The sequence below is a fragment of the Peromyscus maniculatus genome, chromosome 4 (assembly GCF_049852395.1).
Source record: "Peromyscus maniculatus bairdii isolate BWxNUB_F1_BW_parent chromosome 4, HU_Pman_BW_mat_3.1, whole genome shotgun sequence".
Classification (NCBI taxonomy): domain Eukaryota; kingdom Metazoa; phylum Chordata; class Mammalia; order Rodentia; family Cricetidae; genus Peromyscus; species Peromyscus maniculatus.
Genome location: NC_134855.1, coordinates 89,853,397 through 89,874,386, shown reverse-complemented (window position 1 = coordinate 89,874,386; position 20,990 = coordinate 89,853,397). Strand labels below are relative to the sequence as shown.

At 38.2% G+C, this 20,990-nt stretch overlaps 2 protein-coding genes across 2 annotated transcripts; both read right to left on the bottom strand.

Moving 5' to 3' along the window:
* Window positions 1–6,298: 6,298 nt before the first annotated feature.
* Window positions 6,299–7,264, bottom strand: LOC121828994 (olfactory receptor 4F15). The gene has a single exon (XM_042277047.2). It carries the CDS (start codon window positions 7,259–7,261, stop codon window positions 6,299–6,301), a length of 963 nt encoding a protein of 320 aa, XP_042132981.2. The 5' UTR covers window positions 7,262–7,264.
* An 11,737-nt stretch (window positions 7,265–19,001) lies between these two features.
* Window positions 19,002–19,970, bottom strand: LOC143272754 (olfactory receptor 4F6-like). The gene has a single exon (XM_076568732.1). It carries the CDS (start codon window positions 19,938–19,940, stop codon window positions 19,002–19,004), a length of 939 nt encoding a protein of 312 aa, XP_076424847.1. The 5' UTR covers window positions 19,941–19,970.
* Window positions 19,971–20,990: the final 1,020 nt, after the last annotated feature.

Sequence of the window (20,990 nt, the reverse complement as noted above, 5' to 3'; positions counted from 1 at the left end):
GAGGGATGTGGAGAAGGGGATGCTTAGATGAAGCCATATATACACAGCCAAGAAGAATGGACAGCTGAATTAAAAACCATCAACAATTTTCAGAATTTAAAATCCTGAATCATGACATGACACTAGTGGAATTCAGGTGTTTCTGGTACATGGACTGCTCTCACCCAATGTAAGGTTGAACTGTTGACCTTGTGTACAACCTACTTCACAAATGAGTCTGTCAGATACGCTAAGCCTATAGGCTGAAGATGATGCCCCAACACTGCAGAGAAACCTCAGGTGACTGTCCAGGCAGCTGGCTGTTTCTGTCAACTCACAAAATTTTTGGAAGTTGCTTTTGTGCACTTCTTGTTTTTATTTTTGTTAGCTAATATTATTTCCTTCTTGGGTCTCTGAGGGAGTTGAAGATTAGTTAGTTATAGTTGAAGATTAATTAGGATAGAAAGTGAATTAGATACATTTTGGACTTACTAAAATAGGATAGATAAGGGAATTATTTTCTCTGATTTGTCAAATACAAATGGACTAGACATCGTTTAGGTATTTGTTACTTGTATATATTGTATATAGTTATTGTACTTTTGTATATAGTTTTTCTTTTGTTAGTTATAACCTTTTGCCTTTTTTCTTTTTATTAAAATAGAAAAGGGGAAATGTGGTGATATTTTATTTGTACTGAAATGTTATTTTAATTTTATGTTAATAAATAAAGTTGCCCTGGGGTCAGAGCTATTAGAGCCATAGTAAGAGCGTGGTGGTTAGAAGAGCTAGGTAGATTTCTGTGTGTTCAGGGATACAGCCAGTATTGGAGACATACGCCTTTAAGACCTGGAGGGCGGTACTTACAGGCAGTGATGAGGCAGTCATGTGGTTGGGTTTACAACCAATGAGAAGGCAGAACAGAAAGATTATTTAAACAGGGACACAGGAAGTACCTCCCTCTCTCGGGGAAGCTAGGAGCACTGCAGGAGGTAAGATTTTTATCTCTGAGCTCTGACCTCTCGGCTTTTCTCTTTTACCTTGGCTCTGTGTTTCTTATTTTAATAATACGATTGGTTACATCTACATTATTCTGTAGTATTTAAGCATGGAGCTGTCTATGTCTAAGGTTTAAAATACATTAATCAAGGTATGAATTAAAATAAATACACATCTACTTCATAACGTGAACATACTCAGCATGTCCATTATTAGCCTGTCTCTCCCACTCTGGTCCCTGAAATAGCCTTGACTGTAGAATCGTGCTTCACCGCTGGCGGTGACTGCCCCCTAGTGGGCATTTGTCAGTATTTCATATAACTGCGTGAAATAGCATAGGAGCAGGTATATAGTTAAGCTGCTAACCGCGCGTCAGTACAGATGGACCCCCCAACACAAAGACTTCTCCAGACCAGTGCTGATTGTGTTAAGGGATTTATTAGCTCTTGGAAAACGGAAATCAACCCCAGTTTTGTGAGTAGTTTCTCTTATAATTCTGAAAACAGATTTTTACCCACGAGAAAATAATGATTTAAAGGAGTTAGTTAGCATTGCCAAAAATAAGTTAAGTGTAGCGAATTTCATGTTCACCTCAGATACCGTTAGGTGATGCTTTGAAGTGAATTCGTGTTCTATTGATTAATTTCTTCTGTATGAACCTCTTCTCACGGAATCTGTCGTCCAGCTTTTAAATCTATCACTTGTTCAACCTACACCAACGGCATTATTTTCTTCAAGCACAACTGAAACCGTAACACATGACTAGGATAAATTTTGGTAAAGCAGGTAAGTTTTAGCTTCTGATATTTCTGTGTCAGGAGCTCACTTTTTTTTTTTTTTAAAAAAGATTTGTTTATTTATTAGGTATACAGTGTTCTGTCTGCATGTACCCCTGCCTGCCGGAACAGGGCACCAGCTCTCATTACAGATGGCTGTGAGCCACCATGTGGTTGTTGGGAATTGAACTCAGGACCTCTGGAAGAGCAGTCAGTGCTCTTAACCGCTGAGCCATCTCTCCAGCCCTGCTCATTTTCAATATTAACTAAGAAGATGCTAGAAGCTCAAAGTGATATTCTTGTCTTAACCTTTTCTTTCAGGTGACAGTTCTTTGTGATGTCAGTCTCAAGGTATTGATTGCACTTTGGTCAGTGAGAATATACACTTTTCCTAGGAGTTGATCCCCTTGTTCATCGTAATGTATGGTGTTGCTGGGAATGGTGGTACACACCTGTAATTCCAGTACCTGGGGAATTGAGGCAGGAGGATGAGGAGTTCAGGGTCATTCTCATCTACACGGTGAGCTCAAGGCTACATGAGATCCTCTCTCACAAAGACAGTGTTGGATATTTGTATCACATTTAGTTACAAAATGTTTGATTTTCTCCAGACTATCAGGCTCCTCACCCATGCCATATCTGGTAGTCAGTCCCCTACTTTCAGGTCAACATTACATTGTTTTTACTTTATGACAAATGTGGAACTTTTCTTTCTTGTGTCTAGCTTGTTGATCTGATATGAATGATGTCCTCCAGCTCCATCCATTTTGCTGCAAATGATAGGATTACATTCTTTTTTTAAAATGGTTGAATAATACATTACTAACACACACACACACACACACACACACACACACACACACTTTATATACTAGTATACACATATATGTAGTATTTTCATTATCCACTCACCTGTTGGTGGGTAACTTGATTGCTCTCATTAGCTCAGCTATTGTGAATAAGGCCATAAAGTCATGGATGTGCAAACATCTTTGTTGTAGGCTGACTAAAGATCCTCCAGGGATATAACCATGAGTGGTATAGTAAATAACATGGTAGTCTTGCTCTATTTTTGTGTTAAAAATTTTTGCTGTTATAGCATGCATGTGCACACACACATGTGTGCGTGTATGTTTGTGTAGTGTGTGCCACAGCCCATGTGCCAGTCAGAGGACAACTTTTGGGAGTGGGCTTTCTTTTTCTCCCTTCAGGCTAGCTGACCTGTGAGCTTCCAGGTGATGTGCCTTTCTCTGCCTCTCATATCTCCACAGGCACAAGTGATAAGAAGTTATCATAACTTTACCATATGAAAAAAGTGTCAGTTAATAGGCTCCTTTCTAACCCCTAGTAACCATGTTAGATAATTAGCCATACACGTTTTAAACAAAAATAATTTTCACACACACTTGACTGACATCAAATTTCTATTTGCTTTTCTCAGAAAGAGCCATAATGACTTATGTGATTTACACAAAATAAACATTAGGCCAATCACATTTCCCTCAGAAAGGGATAATCAACCCACAGTACATGATTCATGGTAACATCAGTATATATTGATAATTTGTACAATTAATGTCAACAAAAACCACATATTACAGTGATTTAGAAAAATATACATAAAAAGCTGGCCTTTTCAGATGATATGGTAAAGTTTTTATGATCTTTGTTGCAGGATATTTGATTACACTGTGAACCCGAGATTGCATTAATTAAATAAAATCAACCTTGAGTCAAGAGGTGGAACCATCAGCTAGTTGACAAGAAGTAGCCAAAGAGAGTAAGAGGGAGTCGAGAAAATGGATAGAGAAACACACAGGAAATAGTGAGGAGGGATTTTTGAGTCTGGTGGCTTTTTTGGTTTGGGACAGTGGAAGAGAAGGCTTCTGAGATGCTGGCTAAGAAGGAAGGTCGGTTGGTTGCTCCTCTGTCTCTCTGAGTATGGTGATAATTTATTTGTGCTGAAATGTGATTTTATTTATATGTTAATAAATAAAGTTTCCTGGGGATCAAAGTTAAAGCAAGCCATTTAGCAGAAGTCCGGCGGTGGTGGCACACTCCCTTAATCTGATCACAAGGCAGGCAGAGTCTCTGTGTGTTCAAGGACACAGCCAAGTGGTGACCGGAACCTTTAATCTCAGTATGAACCATAGAGACCCGGAGGTCTGTATAGACAGGCAGTGATGAGGAAGTCATGTGGTTGGATTTAGAGCCAACGAGAAGGTAGAACAGAAAGGCAATACAAAGATGGGTCAGACAGGAGAAGGTCTCTCTCAGGGGAAGGACGGCAGCGACTGGTAAGTTAAAGGCTTCGCTAGTGCTCTGATCTTTTGGGCTTTTAACTCTGCATTTGGCTCTGTGTTTCTTATTTAATAAGACTGTTTAGAATTTCATCTATATCTGGGCTAGCAGGTTTTCACTCCAGCATTGACTCCCAAGTCTTTATTGGTAAAACCATAAGATTGAGATTTAGTATAAAAACAACAGACCATTAATTTACAATCATCAAGAAAGTATGGCATATATTGGGCCTGGAGAGATGGCTTAGTGGTTAAGAGCACTTGCTTTTCTTCTAGAGGGCCCAAGTTTGGTTTCCCGCATCCATATCGGGCAGCTCACAATAGTTTGTAACTTATAGCTCCTTTTTGCCTCTGTGAGCGTCTGCACACATATGGCATGTGCACGTGTGCACCCACACAGACACACACAAATAAAAAGAAATCTTTAAAAACTTATTATATAGACAGAGCAATAGACCAGTTGGATAGTGAATAAAACAAATTTCAGAAACTGATCCCAATATACATAGTAATTTAATATACAAAATATAGTTTCAATTAAAAGGAAAGGAATGGAACAAATAGCTGTTCATCTAAAGAAAACCAAATAGAGATTTTTCCTTATACCATAAAAGCTTCAAGATGATTAGGTGTTGGTAACTTAAGGGACAAAAAAGTATTATTTATTTAAGTGTACAGAGGACTGCAGGCTGGTATAATAGATTTTGATAGAGAGTCTCTGAAAACAACACTCTAGATGAGAGAATACTGCTTAATATGGAGGTTTCCCACTTTCCAAAATTAATGCAATGATTTAAAATTCACCTTTCACAGGGCCCGAGCAAGGAAAAGTACGGTAGTGGGAGAAGTTAGGGAAGGAATTAGAAATGACTACAACATGATTAATGAAAATGACTCTTTGCAGGAAGGGAGGAATGCAAGGGAGATTTCCCAAAATTAGGCCTACAGAAAAACCTCAAAGAGTGAAAAATGGGCATTAATTAAAATACACGGCTGACCTGAACATGAAAAGGGACTGATGTAGTTGTCAGCATCAAGGTTTCTTGAGCCTGGCTCTCCCTGGTTACTTTATAACTGTTTTTATTTTTGCTAGGAAAGTTCCATCAATTCCTCTTTTAAAATGTAGGCTTCATCCAGCAACTGAAGGGGGCAGATGCAGAGACCCACAGTCAAACATTAGGAACCCAATGGAAGACAGTAAGGAAGGATTATAGGAACCAGAGGGGCTGGGGACACCAGGAGATCATGGCGCACAGACATCACTTAGCTAGGGCTCATAGGGGCTCACAGACTGGAGCGACAATCCGGGAGCCAGTATGGGTCTGGCTTAGGTCCTCTGCATATATGTTATGGTTGTGTAGCTTGGTGCTCTTGTGGGACTCTTAACAGTGGGAGTGGGAGGTGTCTTTGACGTTTTTGCCTGCACTTGGGAACCTTTTCCAGTAGGGTTGCCTTGTCCAGTCTTGATATGAGGGTATGTGGTTAGTCTTATCGTAACTAGTTATGCCATGTTTGGTTGATGTCCCTGGGAGACCTGCTCTTTTCTGAAGGGAAATGGAGGAGGAGTGGGTCCTGGGAAATGGAGAAGAGTGGGAGTGACTGGAAGGAGTGGAGGGAGGGGAAACTGCAGTCTGGATGTAATATATGAGAGAAGAATAAATAAAAAAATTAAAACACGTATTCTTTATTTTAAATTTATAATTTAAGGAGATTGGAATAAATGGTGTTAGTCAATCACTCCAACCTTCAATTCTAATAACCTACACACAAGACCAATAATTTTCTAGACTGTGAGACAGAGGAATATGATAAAGAGGTGAAATATACAGAGATTGGAACAATGGAAAGTAAACAGTTTAAAAACAAGGAACTTAATATCAGGATAGACAGTGAACAGATTAGAGAGTGTGTGACTGACTGTAACCTATATTTTAATGGAATAGTCTGTCTACTACAGAAAACTGATAAAATATTATTCCTTGATTTATGGTATGAAATTTCCCTAGATCATGGACTTTCAAGATGGTAATTATAAAGGACACTGAATTGATCTTAATACTCTGATGTACAGAGTGTCGATCATTAACACCAATTCTATTAGTGTAACCAATGCCACAATTTAACAGCAGATTTCTGGGCATGCAGCACTGCATACATCTCAGGAACGTTTCTGACATTTCCTGGGACCTTTTCTATAATGAGCATGATGGAGCATCTATAGTTCTACCATCACAGTCAAACCTTTTATGACATTTTCCTGTAGTGCCTAAGATAGCCCCACAGTCTCCTCATTGCCACTTTCATGTCTTTGTTCCTGAATGTATAGATGACTGGATTCAAAAAGGGAGTAATAAATGCATCAAAAATAGCAAGATATTTATCCAGGTGTGATGTTGGTGATGGCCATGTGTAGAAAAACATCAGTGGCCCAAAGAATAAGATGACCACTGTGACATGGGCTGAAAGGGTGGAAAGGGCCTTAGACAATCCACCAGAAGAATGTTTCCAAACAGTAAACAGAATGAAAATATAGGAAATGACCAGTAAGAGAAAGGAGCCCACAGAAATGAGCCCACTGTTGACAGTGACCATGAGCTCAAGCTCTTGAGTGTTTGTGCAAGCAAGTCTGAGGAGTCGGGGGAGGTCACAATAAAAACTGTCCAAGGTATTAGGACCACAGAAAGGCAAGTCTACCACAAACACCAATTGTACCACTGAGTGAATAAGGCCAATGACCCAGGAAGTGACTAAAAAAAATAGACACACGCGTGGGCTCATGATGATCAGGTAGTGCAGAGGCTTACATATGGCTACATATCGGTCAAAAGCCATGGCTATGAGTAACACCATCTCAGTGCCCCCAACTGCATGACTGAAGAAGATCTGAGTAATACAGCCCCAGAAGGAGATGGTTTTGTGTTTCTTGAAAATGTCACAGATCATCTTAGGAGCTGTAATTGAGCAGAATACCATATCAATGACTGAGAGATTAGCTAAGAGGAAGTAGAGGGGGGAGTTTAGATGAGCATCCAAAGTTACAGTGAGCACAATGACAAGGTTGCCCATCATGCTTGCAAAGTAGAAGAACAAAGTGAAGACAAAAAGTAGAAACTGAATCTCCCATATATTAGTGATCCCGAGGAACACAAACTCTGATACCACAGAGCGATTCATTCCATGCATTGCTTCAGATGTCAGAACCAGCATTCGTATTTGCTGAGGGAAGAAGGAAAAAGAGAACGATTTACTTAGGCAAGAGTTAGTGTACGAGGAAGAAAGCCTGTCACTATGGAAGTAATAATTTCATTCAAATTATGGGCAGCAAAATATTCTTTATTATCACATCCATGTACACTGGCTTCCTCTTAGATGAGCCAGTTGATTTCCACATGGTGTCATAGTTCTCAAAGCTACTACCACTAAATTATTTCCACCTCTAGACCTGTTTCTTCTCTGTTGTTGTTTAATATTAAGTGAAGATTTTCTATTTTCTTTTGTCCAGAATATTCTACCTGGATGACAAAAAAGCCATTTTTAAATCCCTTTGACCACAGTTTCTTATGAATTGATATGATTACAGCTTTTCACACAAAACACCTAACAATACTCATGCATGATATACAGCTTTAAAAGTCTCTACACTGTTATTCTTTTATTACTCAATTAAACTTTAAACATTTTTCCTTTTTCTTTGACTTCCAAAATTTCTGCCATTGTATCATGCACTACACAAAGTCTAATTCTCAAACTCCAGGTAAACATGCCCTTGTTTGTGAAATCACAGCCTGGTGGAGTCTTCACACACTCAATGCTAGTTTTTAATGTCAACTCGACACAAGATAGTCATCTGAGAGGAGCAAACCTCAATTGAGAAAATGCCTCCATAAGATCAGGCAGTAAGCAAGCCTATAGAGCATTTTCTCTTTTAGTGATCAATGGGGGAGAACCCAGCCCATTGTGGATGGCGCCATCCCTGGGCAGGTGGTCCTGGGTTTTATGAGAAAGCAGGCTGAGCAAGCTATGAAGAACAAGCCAGTAAGAAGCACTCCTCCATGGCCTCTGTTCAGATCCTGCCCTGTTTGAGTTCCTGTCCTGACTTCCTTTGATGATGAATAGTGATATGGAAGTATAAGCCAAATAAATCCTTCTTGCTTTCAATCATGCTGTTTCACTACAGTGGTGGTAACCCTACCTAAGACTAAGCTCTGTTAGTATTTAGTTCACTTTGTGTACATAATTATATAACTGTCCATCTCTTGAACTGAAATGTAGCTTCTTGCTGTAGGTGTTGCTCAGTGGTAGAGTACTTTCTTAGCTTGTGTGAGGCCTACTTGATCCCTGCAACTGTAAAATAAAACAGTTTAATTTGACATGGAAATCATGTTTAGTTCACATGTATGGTTTCTATCACCATCACGTCACTAACAGGGACTCACAAAGCCTGATGACAAGTGCTTCACACTTGCTGAATGAAGGAAGAAATTCATGGGACTGAGGGCTGACATTAGAGTTGAGAGTATATTGTAAGTCAGTAGGCTTCAGATCAATAGTATGTAAATAGTATGCCAATTAGTGGCTATCACAAGATCCCAAGGTCATTCCTATACTTGTTTAATCACACAGAGAAAAGTTGTATGGCAAACCTCTGTTGTAAAAATAATTATGAAGCCTCAGTCATTCATTTAAAGAAGTTGATAAAAGGCATCTGATGTTTTAAAATGGAAGAAGTCATTTTACTTTATAACCATGATTCACTTTCTTTTTTTTTTGTTTTTGATTTTTCAAGACAGGGTTTCTCTGTGTAGAATGATTCACTTTCAATAACGTCTACGTCTGGTCTAAAGGGTTGTGAGCTGAGACAAAAACAAAACAAAACAAAACAAAACAAAACAAAAACAAAAACAAAACAAAACAAAACAAAAACACACCCTCTGCACACCCACTTGACTCTCAAAGGCAAGAATTACCTCACATAAAACTTACACTTTTCAAAATACACTTGAATTGGGTAAAAGAAGAGCAAATAAAATATTAGGAGGAAAGAGCCAGATTGTGTGTGTGTTTGTGGACAGGGTGACTGCTGAGTTATAAAGAGCATCAAAGCAACTAAGGACAGCGGTCAGATTCCAGCACTGGGAAGAAGAGGACGACAGAGTTCTTTAGGGATAAGCAACAGGTGCTGCAGGTGGACAGTGAGGTGATTTACACAGGAAGCAATTTCACAAAATATTATGAAACTTTACACTAAGATCAAGATTTCCAGATTCTCACTAAATGTTCTTCACAATAAACAGCTTTTCAGCTCTCTTTTTATTTATTTAGCATGTCTGGGGATTGAACCCAGGTCTTTGTGCATGTTTTTAAAACAAGTGCTTTACCACTGAGCTATTTCCTCAGCCACAGAAGTAGCTTTTATATTGGGTGTTGTAAGAAATAGTCACAAATTTTGTGGCTTAAAACAGCTATCCTAGTTGGACAGAGTGGCGCATGCCTTTAATCCCAGCACTTGGGAGGCAAAGGTAGGCAGATCTCTGTGAGTTCGAGGCCAGCCTGGTCTACAGAGTGAGTTCCAGGACAGGCTCCAAAGCTACACAAAGAAACCCTGTCTTGAGAAACAAACAAACAAACAAACAAACAAACACACAGCAAAAAAACAGCTGTCCTGCCCTCAGCTGACTGTCCCAACTCCCACATCATTCACCTACCTCCTCATCCTCACCTACCCCAGTGCAGGTATAGTTTTAAATCAGGAAAGCTGATATGAGTCTTTGAATATAAAATTAAAGTATCACCAGAAACCTTTTCTTTCTGAAGTTTCCAGAACAGAATCTGTTTCCTTGTCATTTCCAGCTACAAAAGGCTGCCTGCATTTCTTGGTTCAGGGCCCCCCATTCCCAGCATCTATTAATCCTCTCAACTCCTCTCACTCAGATTCTCGGTGTTCTCTTATAATTATCACTGGAATTACATTGGACAGATCAATGATAACCTTAAATCTTAAACTTCTTGAACCAATTATAGCCACAAAGTTGCCTTTGCCCTAAGGTAATATTCATAGATCTGTGTTGAAGACATAAACATCCTTGAAGGACATTATTCTGTATGCCACACTATTCTAATGGGATAATGACAATCTTACAATGAAGCAATGAGTCTTATACTGTGGATTTCAGGTAGCTTGTCAGGATATTAAAAAGGATACTGAGGGGTGAGGAATATATAATGCATCCTGATCTATGCCTTGTGAATATGTATAAAGAGTTTCTGACTCCACTAACACTCCACTAACATAAGATGGACAACGAATGGCCATCAAGGATGAGTCAGTGGTAGTCAGTCAACCAATATGTTATCAGAGAAATTGTTGTGGAAGGTATGTAAATGACCTCTGAGTTTTTCTATGACTCTTCCTTGTTCATTAATTCAATCAATATTTTGAATACCTAGAGTGCCAGATACCATCCCAGAGGTCTCAGGTGTAACACTGACATGAATTTTTGACTTTGTGGAATCTATATTTAGTATAGAAAAATGCAGTTTTAATATTAGATCTCCCTTTTTCAGAAGAGATAAGTACAGTGGAAGAAAGAAACTCTATAATTCATTACCTGGGCTATCTCAAACTCTCTGCTTATATCAGAAAGTCTCTTCTAAGTGTTCTGACTTCGTTTTATCTGAATTCTTATGTGTATAGTTTCTATTACATTATTTTTCATGGTCTCTATTTAATAATTGCGAATTGGTCTCCCAACTTACATTGATAAAACTTAAGGACAGGTATTGTGTTCTTTAATTAGCTTTTTGTTAATGACTGAAAATCAACCCATAAGTAACACTAGGAAGATTTCTTTGGTTGTCTACTCACTCATTCAACAAACATGTATGTGGAATCCATAACCTCTCCAGCAATATAGTAAATCTCAGAGATAATATAATGGTGAAAAACTTAGCTATCATGTGGAATAATTTAATGGTATAGGAAACTGGAGGCACACAAAATGCCTATGAGTACAATTTTAAGAGCTTTGTAAAATCATTTCATCCTGTTAATTGGGTCTTCTCTTTCTTTCAGTTGGGTTAAGAGTCTGTAAATCTTGTTTAAGAACCAGCTCTTGGATTCTATGATTCTCTGTGTTGTTTTCATTGAGTATAGCCCATGTTCCTTTCTATTTTTCTTTCATCAAGTAAACTTGTCTTTGTAACAGATGGAGACCATTACAGAAAACCACAACTAATCAAAATGCGGAGTTGTGGAGTCCAGTTGCAATTGATACAACACAAGTCCTGCACCCAAGGCTCAGGGATCATCATGGAAGAGAGGACAGAAAAATCATATAACTAGAGGAACAGGGAGTTTATTGTGAGACTGCATCTCGTAGAAATGTCAGAAGCCACATCCATGAATCCTCACCAGTGTGGCTGCCTAACATGAACTGAGCAAGTGGGACACCAGTAGACTTACTAATGTAAGCGCCTCAACCATACACTAAGAACTATACACAACTAAGGAAAGCTGAGAGCAGGAGAGATACACCAACTGGATGCCAAATGGTCATCCCTGCAAACGCATACAAACAAGTGATATTGTATGCCCTAAGCAGGTTGTATTTATATATTTAGGAATCCATATATTAAATAGAAAGAGGCCATGAATTTGAAAGAGAGTGGGTGAGAAGAAAGGGAACATTGAAATGATGCAAATATATTATAATCTCAAATAAATAAAAAATTAAAAAACTAATTTATGATTTCTATTCAAACTTCCATGTGATGTGCTATAAACTAATCAACACTGTCCTAAAAAAATAGAAAATTTAAAAGCTCCAAAAGAATTCCTTGTGGTTACTAAGAAAAATATGCTTTTACTTAAAAAAATTAGGCTTTATGAAATAAGCACAATGAGAATATACTGTGAAGTGGGAACATATGTGATGCTTTTTACAAATTAAAATTTGGACAGGAAAAAACCCAAAAGAACGGGAAGTGGCAATAGACACCTGCATTCTCATTACTTGGGAGGCAGAGGCAGGAGGCTTACTATTAGTTTGAGTCCAGACTATGCTCCATAGAGAGCTACAGCCAGCTGGGCTGTATAGAGAGACTCTTTGATAAAAAGGACAAATCACAACAGCTGAAAAAAATGACACTTAGCTGTTCATGGATTTATAAGGGCAAGATCAAAATTAGGATATTTATGGGGTCATTTAAAGACAAAAATATGATATTTCATATACAATTTGTGCAAAGATAAAGCCTAGGCAGAGGACAACTTGGACATTTTAGGGTAATTAAATATACTTTTAAGATGAGAAAAGAATTAGATGGAAAAATTAGAATAAGAAAGAAAAAGGGAAATTAGATCATTGAATGTGGCAGGAGATGAAGTCGGCCAGTGAGGTTGAACATTATGATAGAGAGGAAGAAATGGTAGAAAAGAAGTTTAAGGGTGCACTTTTAAAAACAGCAGCACCCCCAAATAACTCTCTGCCAGCATCCCAGCAGAGCTGTGTCATTTTAGGCTAACACACTGCAGTCCCCAGTCTTGCATACACTGCTGTAAGAAGGGAGCCCTCTCAAGTTATTACAGATGAGTTTTCATGCGGCTTTCCCGACACATTATCAGGAGATTTTATTCATATAAGGATGAAGGCTTTGTGGATGAATAATAAAATTTCCTTAAACCTGAGTCATTATCCAAGGAGGATTAGCTTGGATCTGTGGCTGCAGGAGACAGGATAAGAGAAGAAAGCATGGGTAGGAGCGAGACAGTGTGCATGAATGGCCGCCATATAGGAGAAGGGGAGAAGTATGACTGAGCACGTATTTCCCCCTTTCATAATTTCCTGAAAGCCAAAGGAGATAAAATAACATGCATAGTAAATATCAGCGTATTTAGTAACTTACTCCCTTTTTGCCTTCAGATCTTCAGATTTCCTGAGTAGCTCACGTCCAAATCTGAGAACTAGTCACTTAAAGACTTCCACAGGGAGACACTTGGTTCTGAGTGCTCCACCACATTTACACCCTCCTGGACCGAGTGCGTCTGCTTCTGTGACTCGTGCTTCATCACATTCACACCCTCCTGGACCGAGTGTGTCCTCTTCTGTGACTATTGCCATCAGAGGTAGTCTACTTTGAGGTGACTAGTTCTGTCTTCATTTATATGAAATTGAACACACTTTAGAATATATTAATAATAACTTGACATTCAGAAAAATTGAAAAATGTTATGTTCATTATTAAATGATGAAATTCCTGAACTAGAGGACTGAAATATGTTCTGAGACTGTTCCTTTTATTTCTCTACCCGGGACATAACATTTCCCTCAGTTTACAAGGTTTGAAGATTATTTACTGTTTTGTTTTTGTTATTTTTGTTAATATAGTAATTCTGAAGTTCTTTGCATAAATGAAACATTTCTCTCTCTCTCTCTCTCTCTCTCTCTCTCTCTCTCTCTCTCTCTCTCTCTCTCTCTCTCTCTCTCTCATTTTGTTTTTTCGAGACAGGGTTTCTCTGTGTAGCTTTGTGCCTTTCCTGGAACTCACTCTGTAGTTCAGCCTGGACTGGAACTCACAGAGATCCGCCTGACTCTGCCTCCCGAGTGGTGGGATCAAAGGTATGCGCCACCACCGCCTGGCCGTTTCTTTCTCTTAATAGAGCCAATTTGTGCCTAGTTCTCCTGCTGTGGACATGAAGAATTGCCCGTGAAAGTATGCTCACTTCTGCTATGGACTCTGCTAAGAACTTGCCTGTGAGTCTTTCGGTAGTTAATATCCTTAACGTTGGTAAAAACAAAATCAATTCTCTGTACCTTTAAGTTTTTTTTTTTATGATTAAAAAAACCCCTACTACATGTGTACAGTATTTTGGTCATACTCCCCAGGCCACTGGCAGGTGTTCATGTTCCAGTGAACGGCCACACACCCTGTGAATGCGGCTCCCCACTCTTTAGTGTTAGTCCTCTGGGTTCCTTTGGTTTTTCCTCGTAGCATTCATTTTCTGTCCACCCTTCTGTGTTGCTGCTGCCCAATGACCCCAGTTCTCCTTGAGTTAACCTAGAAAAATTATGATAGATGTTTTAAAAATAGAAATGATGAGATTGATAAGTTGAAAATTAAACATTATATATTTTTACTTTTCTAGCCCTTTTTCTTTCTTCCAGCATGCAATTTTAGCTGATCCTACAGGATTTTAGCTTGGAGTAAATTAATACCTTCGATAATTTTCTTTTAAGCACATTTTCAATCACTCTATTACCACATTTCTTACAGGACATTGTTTTTTTATTATTTTTTTTAAACTGCACTTGTCACTTACGAATTTTCTTTTCATATCTTAGCTCCTCTCTACAGAAAAGTAAACAACAGACTTGTTTGAAAGAGATAAGGATATTTGTCTTCATTTTCAGTGATAATAATTTCCCTAAAGAGACAGGGATACAGTTACTAGCCTTCATCCTAGTCCAGTCCTGAACTGAACCAGGCTGAGGACTATACTGCAGTGCACCTTAGACGATTCTTGATTCTCTAAGTGACTTCAGTGAAGATTTCTTCTTGTCTCTGTAACCACAAAGATTCACAGTCACTCTTCTGATCATCATTCCTCCCATCATCCATTTCTTCCTCTCCACAAGCCAAACCTTAATTAATGTATGCAAAAAGCAAACTGTTACCCAGGTTTTCCTTGCTGCTGAAGCTTATTCAGCATAATGTCTTCCTGTTGTGAACTTCATGGCCTCCCTCCTTTGTGGCTACTTGCAGGCTATTACTTCAAGCACAGAGGCATACAAAATGTTTTTATAAAAAGAGAACTCAGCTAATTCACTGTGGGGAGGATAGTGACCAAACCAAGCTATAATGATGAGGTCCTGCAAAACTAGAGTCAATTAGCCAAGGAAATTGTCTTCTACAACATATTCATTGTGGTCAAGGCAACAAGGGGAATGTTGATAATGGGTCACAGGAGGGCAAGATGGCACCAGGATCTGCACAGAAACCAATTTCTACCATGTGTCATGATGAATCCAATATTTCTAGACACCTTGTAATATTGTTTCCAAGAAATTCATAGAAATGATGTCAACATCCTTGAAAACAGAATTTTCTTTGTACATTCACGAATTACACAAATTAAACCATTGCAAGAATATTTTAAATGATCTTAAAATGACTTTTATAAATTATGAGTTTAATACATCGTGAGAAGTGTGTAAGTACACTTTGTCTAACTCAATTTGTGTCTTGTAGGGCAACTTTGTCCCACTATTAAGGGTATCCAGATCATATTTGTTGCATTTAACAAATGAATTTTGCTGTTCAAATGCCTTCAATATCCCTCACTGTACTTGCTATTTGGAGGCAGGAATAATATGACCATAGAGAACATACTTATTCTGTTTAAAAATCTATGATGCCTACAAGCCACAGGAACCAGCAGCCTGGCATGATAACTCTAAGGGTGCAGTAATGGCGCACATGCCTCAGGTGGTAACCAAAAGATCTCTAATTGGAGACAGAGCTTTAAATTAATAGTGAGGGAATGAGCCAAGAGAAGAGTACAAGGAGACATTATGTACACATTTTTCCTCAATATTCAATCAAATTGAGATGAAGTTGAAATTAACCTTTGCTTATACTCAAAGTATCCGAGCCATAATATTTAGAAATTATAATAAGTTCATATATAAATTGGGAAAAGATTGATTATCTAAGTAGGATGGGAGAATGCAGGTGACATAAGAAGTCACCTCTTCGCTTTAAAGTTGTTAGAACAAATTCTCTTTATGTGATCATTATCAATATGACATCATATGGTTGTTATGGACCCAAATATTACCCAATAAAGAGTTTTATTTTCTTGAGTATTCCTTACATTATCCAGAGGCCAAGTCTACTTGATGAAAAATTTCAGAGAAGCTCAAGTATGTCAATGAAGTTCGAAATGTCCAATGTTCTAAAAACTTACAGCTATGGAAAGAACCAGATTAAATACTGTCAGATGAAACTCAGAAGACATGCTAAGTATGACATGATATCTAGTATTGAACTTGGACAGAAAATAGATATAAATGAAAAAAAAAACAAGCAAAGATGAGTGAAATCTGAATAAACTGTGGTGTTTAGAGTAATGTTATTGTCTTAGTGACTGGAAAGTATGCCAGGAAAATGAATGTTAGCATCAGAGGAATCTGAGTTTAGTTTAGATAAAAGTCATAAGGACACTCTGCACCAACTTTGAGTGTTTATGAATCTGAAGTAATTTCCAAATAAGGCTTAAAAACAAAAATAAGCCAAAAAAGTAACATCTAGTTGAATATCATTAAAAAACCGAGTGAAAGTCAATGTGAACATTTGTTGGAATTCAATATTTGAATAACATGAAAAACACAAGGAGAATAATATACGTGGTCATGTCAGTGAAACAGCGGTTGGACAACACACCAGACTGCCTAAGGAAGTGTGATCTGGAATGACAAACGAGAGCAGCTGAGCAGCATAGCTCAATGTTTGCACTGTCCATGTGTTACTTTAATCACTGTAGAGCAAATACTTAGGATTGGGACTTAATAAGGAATTTAAATAAATTTATAACTTATTTTGAAGCATAGAACCCTATGATCTATTCTAAGTCAGTAGTTTTCTAAGAAACTGCACTGTTTGCAGAGTCTTCAACTCAAGGAACTTTTCTTCCTTCTCTGTGATATGGGAGCTGGGTTTGCCAACTTTCCATTCTTGGCAGTTCCTCCTTTTAGAGTCTATTACAGTGGTTCTCACCCTTCCAATGCCACAGTTCTTTAATACAGTTCCTCATGTTGTGGTGACTCCCAACCGTAGAATTATTTCATTGCTACTTCATAACTATAATTTTGTTATTGTTATAAATCATAATGAAAATTTCTGATATATGACTTCTGTGGAGTTTGTGATTCACAGTTTGAGATCCACTGTTCTATTACAACTATACGTCACCCCAGTTTCCTTGATTCCATTCCAAAGGAACAGTCAAACCCTCCTCGGAGACATGAACTGGGCGTGGCACCTCTGCCTCAGGGTTGTGTTCTTCCCTGTAGATCTTTCTTTAAGCTGATACACTGGCATCACCAGACAGCCCAATCTACCTGTCCTTCTTCCAAGCTTTTAGTCATCCTGCTGATTTAAGTTTTAATAATTCTGATATTTTTCTCCTTATTTATTTTCCTAGCTCTAGGTGTACATTCTGTTTCCCACCTTCCTAAAAATGCTACTTCTCTGATCACAGATTTACATCTCTCTCAGATAACTACTCAACACTTGTTAAAAACAAAAAGGTCATAAATTTTGTTTGATTTTATTCGGAACATAATTAGTTTTTATTTGTGATTCTAGAACTGGGCAGCACCTTATGTGTCAAGTGTAATGAGTGGTTTGATGATCTTAATGGAGAAAGTTAGCTTCATGAGGAGAAAAATACTGAATAAAACACGACTCAAAGGAAAAGAATGATGAGAAGAGAATGTATTCTCATTGCATTTGCTCTGTTTTTTCCTATCCATCTCCTGTCTTTTTCCCCTTTTGCTTGGAAACTGAACTGTTTAGACGTGGAGTTTGACCAGGAAAGGCCCCATTATCACTGCAAGCTTCTCTGGTCTTGTCTGTGCTGCTGGGAACTCATCTAAAGCAATGGCTTCCTGTGAAAATCATTCAGCATAGCTTTATTTATGTCTAGTGAACAGTTTTTCATACTAAAATTTGTTTTTTCAAAAAAAAATTGATGCAGTTTCATTCTTACTTGTCTTCGAGGAAGTCAGATTAGTAAATAAATGGTTGGCAAGCAAGAGACTGAAGGGGCAGAAAATAAATCATCAGAACAGTAAGAAAGAAAATAGATGAAGTAGAAACTATGGACTACAACCCACAGCTCCAGAGAAGCTAGGTAACAAGGAAGACCCTAAGAGGGACCCATGGATTACCCTGGGAAGGGGAAATAGATGAGATCTCCTGAGTAAACTGGGGGTGTGAGGGGCAATGGAGGGCAGGGGATGGGGGATGGGAGCTTGGGGAAATAGGATGGTTGAGTTTGAACAGGGACTGAGTGGGAGAGCAATGAGGGAGATATCTTGATAGATGGAGACATTATAGGGATAGGGTAGAAACTTGGTGCGAGGGAAGTTCCCAAGAATCTACAGGGATGACCCCAGCTTAAACTACTAGCAGTAGTGGAGGGGATACCTGAGCTGGCCTACCCTGGTGATCAGTGATCTCACTCCCCCGGGGGGGGGGGAGGAGAGGAGGGATGAGGTGGGATCTGTGGTTAGATTGCAGAATGAATAAAAAATTTCTTAATAAAAAAAGAAAAAAGAATTAAATTTGAAAATGCTCTCAAGATTGAAAATATAAATATGTAAAACTCACATACTTATTTTTACAAGTAGATTCTTTAACATTTATCATTATTGCATTCATCAATAGAGCCACAGAATGGCAAGTCTACCACAAAAAGCAACATAACATCATTGGTGAGAAATGACATGCACCAACCTTAGTTTTTCAGTGTGTATGATTTTTATTGACAGGTACTTTTATTTTATGTGCATGAGTGATTTGCCTGCAAGTATGTATGTATACTACATGCATGTTGGTTCTAGCAGAGACCAGAAGAGATGATTTGATTAATTTAAACTGGAATTATAGATCATTGTGAGGCTCTGTGTGTGGGTGCTGGGAACCAAACCTTGGTCCTATGAAAAATAATAAGTGTTCTGAACTACCAAGTCATCTCTCTAGCCCATCAAGTCTCTTCCAGAAACTATTTATTAGTTGGTATTTCATTTCAGTGTTTGGGTAAAGCAAGTAAGGGCATATCAAATTTTAGTACAGAAAACATTTTGGATAAATATAACATAGTAAATGCAGCAATATCCACCTGGAATTCTAGTATAATTTGTGTGCTTATATGTCTTCAATATATTTAAGAAATTTTATTGTAGTTAATAAACTGACTGCATAGTCTTCTCATTGCCACCTTCATATCTTTATTCCTAAGTGTATAAATTACTGGATTTAGAAAAGGGGTAATAACTGCATCAAAGAGGGCAAGAAATTTATCCAGCTGTGATGTTGGAAATGGCCACATGTAGAAGAAGATTAAGGGTCCAAAGAACAAAACAACCACCATGACATGGGCTGACAGAGTGGAGAGAGCCTTGGCTAAACTACCCAGAGATTTCTTTTGAACAGTCATCAAAATAAACATGTAAGAGATGATCAGAATTAAAAAGGAGGCCACAGAAATGAACCCACTGTTGGCAGTAACCATAAATTCCAGTGCATTGGTGTCCATACAAGCAAGTTTAATAAACCGAGGAAGGTCACAAAAAAAGCTGTCTAATTCATTAGAGCCACAGAAGGGTAAATCTACCACAAAAAGCAACTGAATCACTGAGTGGATGAAGCCAATAATCCAAGAAGCAACTAAAAATAAAATGCACTTTTGTGGACTCATGATGGTCAGGTAGTGGAGAGGCTTACATATGGCAACATATCGATCAAAAGCCATGGCTATGAGTAACACCATCTCAGTGCCTCCAATTGCATGGATCAAAAAGATCTGAGTGATACAGCCCCCAAAAGAGATGGTTTTGTGCCTTCTGAAAAGGTCGTAAATCATCTTAGGTGCCGTGGAGGAGCAAAATATCAAGTCAAGAAAGGAAAGATTGGCTAATAGGAAGTACATAGGAGACTGTAAATGGGGGTCTGAAGTTACAGTTAGCACAATAAGAAAATTTCCCAACAGACTTGCCACGTAGAACACACAGGAAAAGAGGAAGAGGAATAGCTGGATTGTCCATGAATTGGAGAGTCCCAGGAAGACAAACTCAGATACCACAGAGTGGTTTGCTGCATGCATTGCCTCTGTTGGCTGTGACAACCCTCGTGCTGTCTGAAATAGGAGAGTAATGAGAAACTCTGATTTAGGACAAGCTGCATTCAATTGACAAAGCCACATGAAAGACTAACATGACTTTGTAGATAGTTTAAGTAAAATAGCAATTATTTGTCTACTGTGGAATTCTGAGAGCAGGAAAAATAGTCTTCTCCAGGTAGGAATCCCCCAGTGGGTGACCCAATACCAAATGACCAGCCCTGAAATCATATACATGCAAGTAACATTTTATAGACTGAGCAAGTTGTATTTATGTATTTTAGAATATATATGTATATCTGTAGAACAATGGAAAAAAAGAAGCCACGAATTTGAAACAAAGCAAGGGGGGGGGGAAAGGGAGATACACTGAAGAGATTGGAGAGAGGAAAGTGATGTAATTATTATAATTTCAAAATATAAAAAATGAAAACATGCTTACTCCAGGTCAAATAATACAAATTCTTATTCCTCTCATATATCTTTTTGTTCAAAATATACTAAGTAATTCTTCCATTTACTTGGGTAATGTATTTGTTATATTTTAATAATAAATTTTGTAGGCAAAGCTTTCAGATGATTCTGAACTGAAGGCTTTTTGGATATTAAATATGACATTCTTAAGTGTCTGTGGTTTTCATAATTTGGAAATTCCTTAACACATATTAATATTACATTTAAGATCACACTAAATGCCTACATACACATTTTAGGCCTGGAGGTGGACATTTCTCTTATCTTCATATTCAGATGACAAGGAGATAAAAAAGGGCAGAGGATTCAGTTTACAGCACTCACTGTGATTTGGAGAAACTAAAAAAGCCATGGACACTCTGGAGCAGATTCCGTCTGACACCCAGTGGAGGAAATAATGGAAAATACCAAATGAAAGAGACAACCAGAATGAGAGCCATGTGTCATGATCCCCACAAAGAAGTGAGAGCAAACATGTCAGCAGATGTGGTGAGTTCCTGTCTCCTTGTAGGTAAAGACTCTTCAGTTCATTCACAACCAAATTAGATGCATGCCAAATAT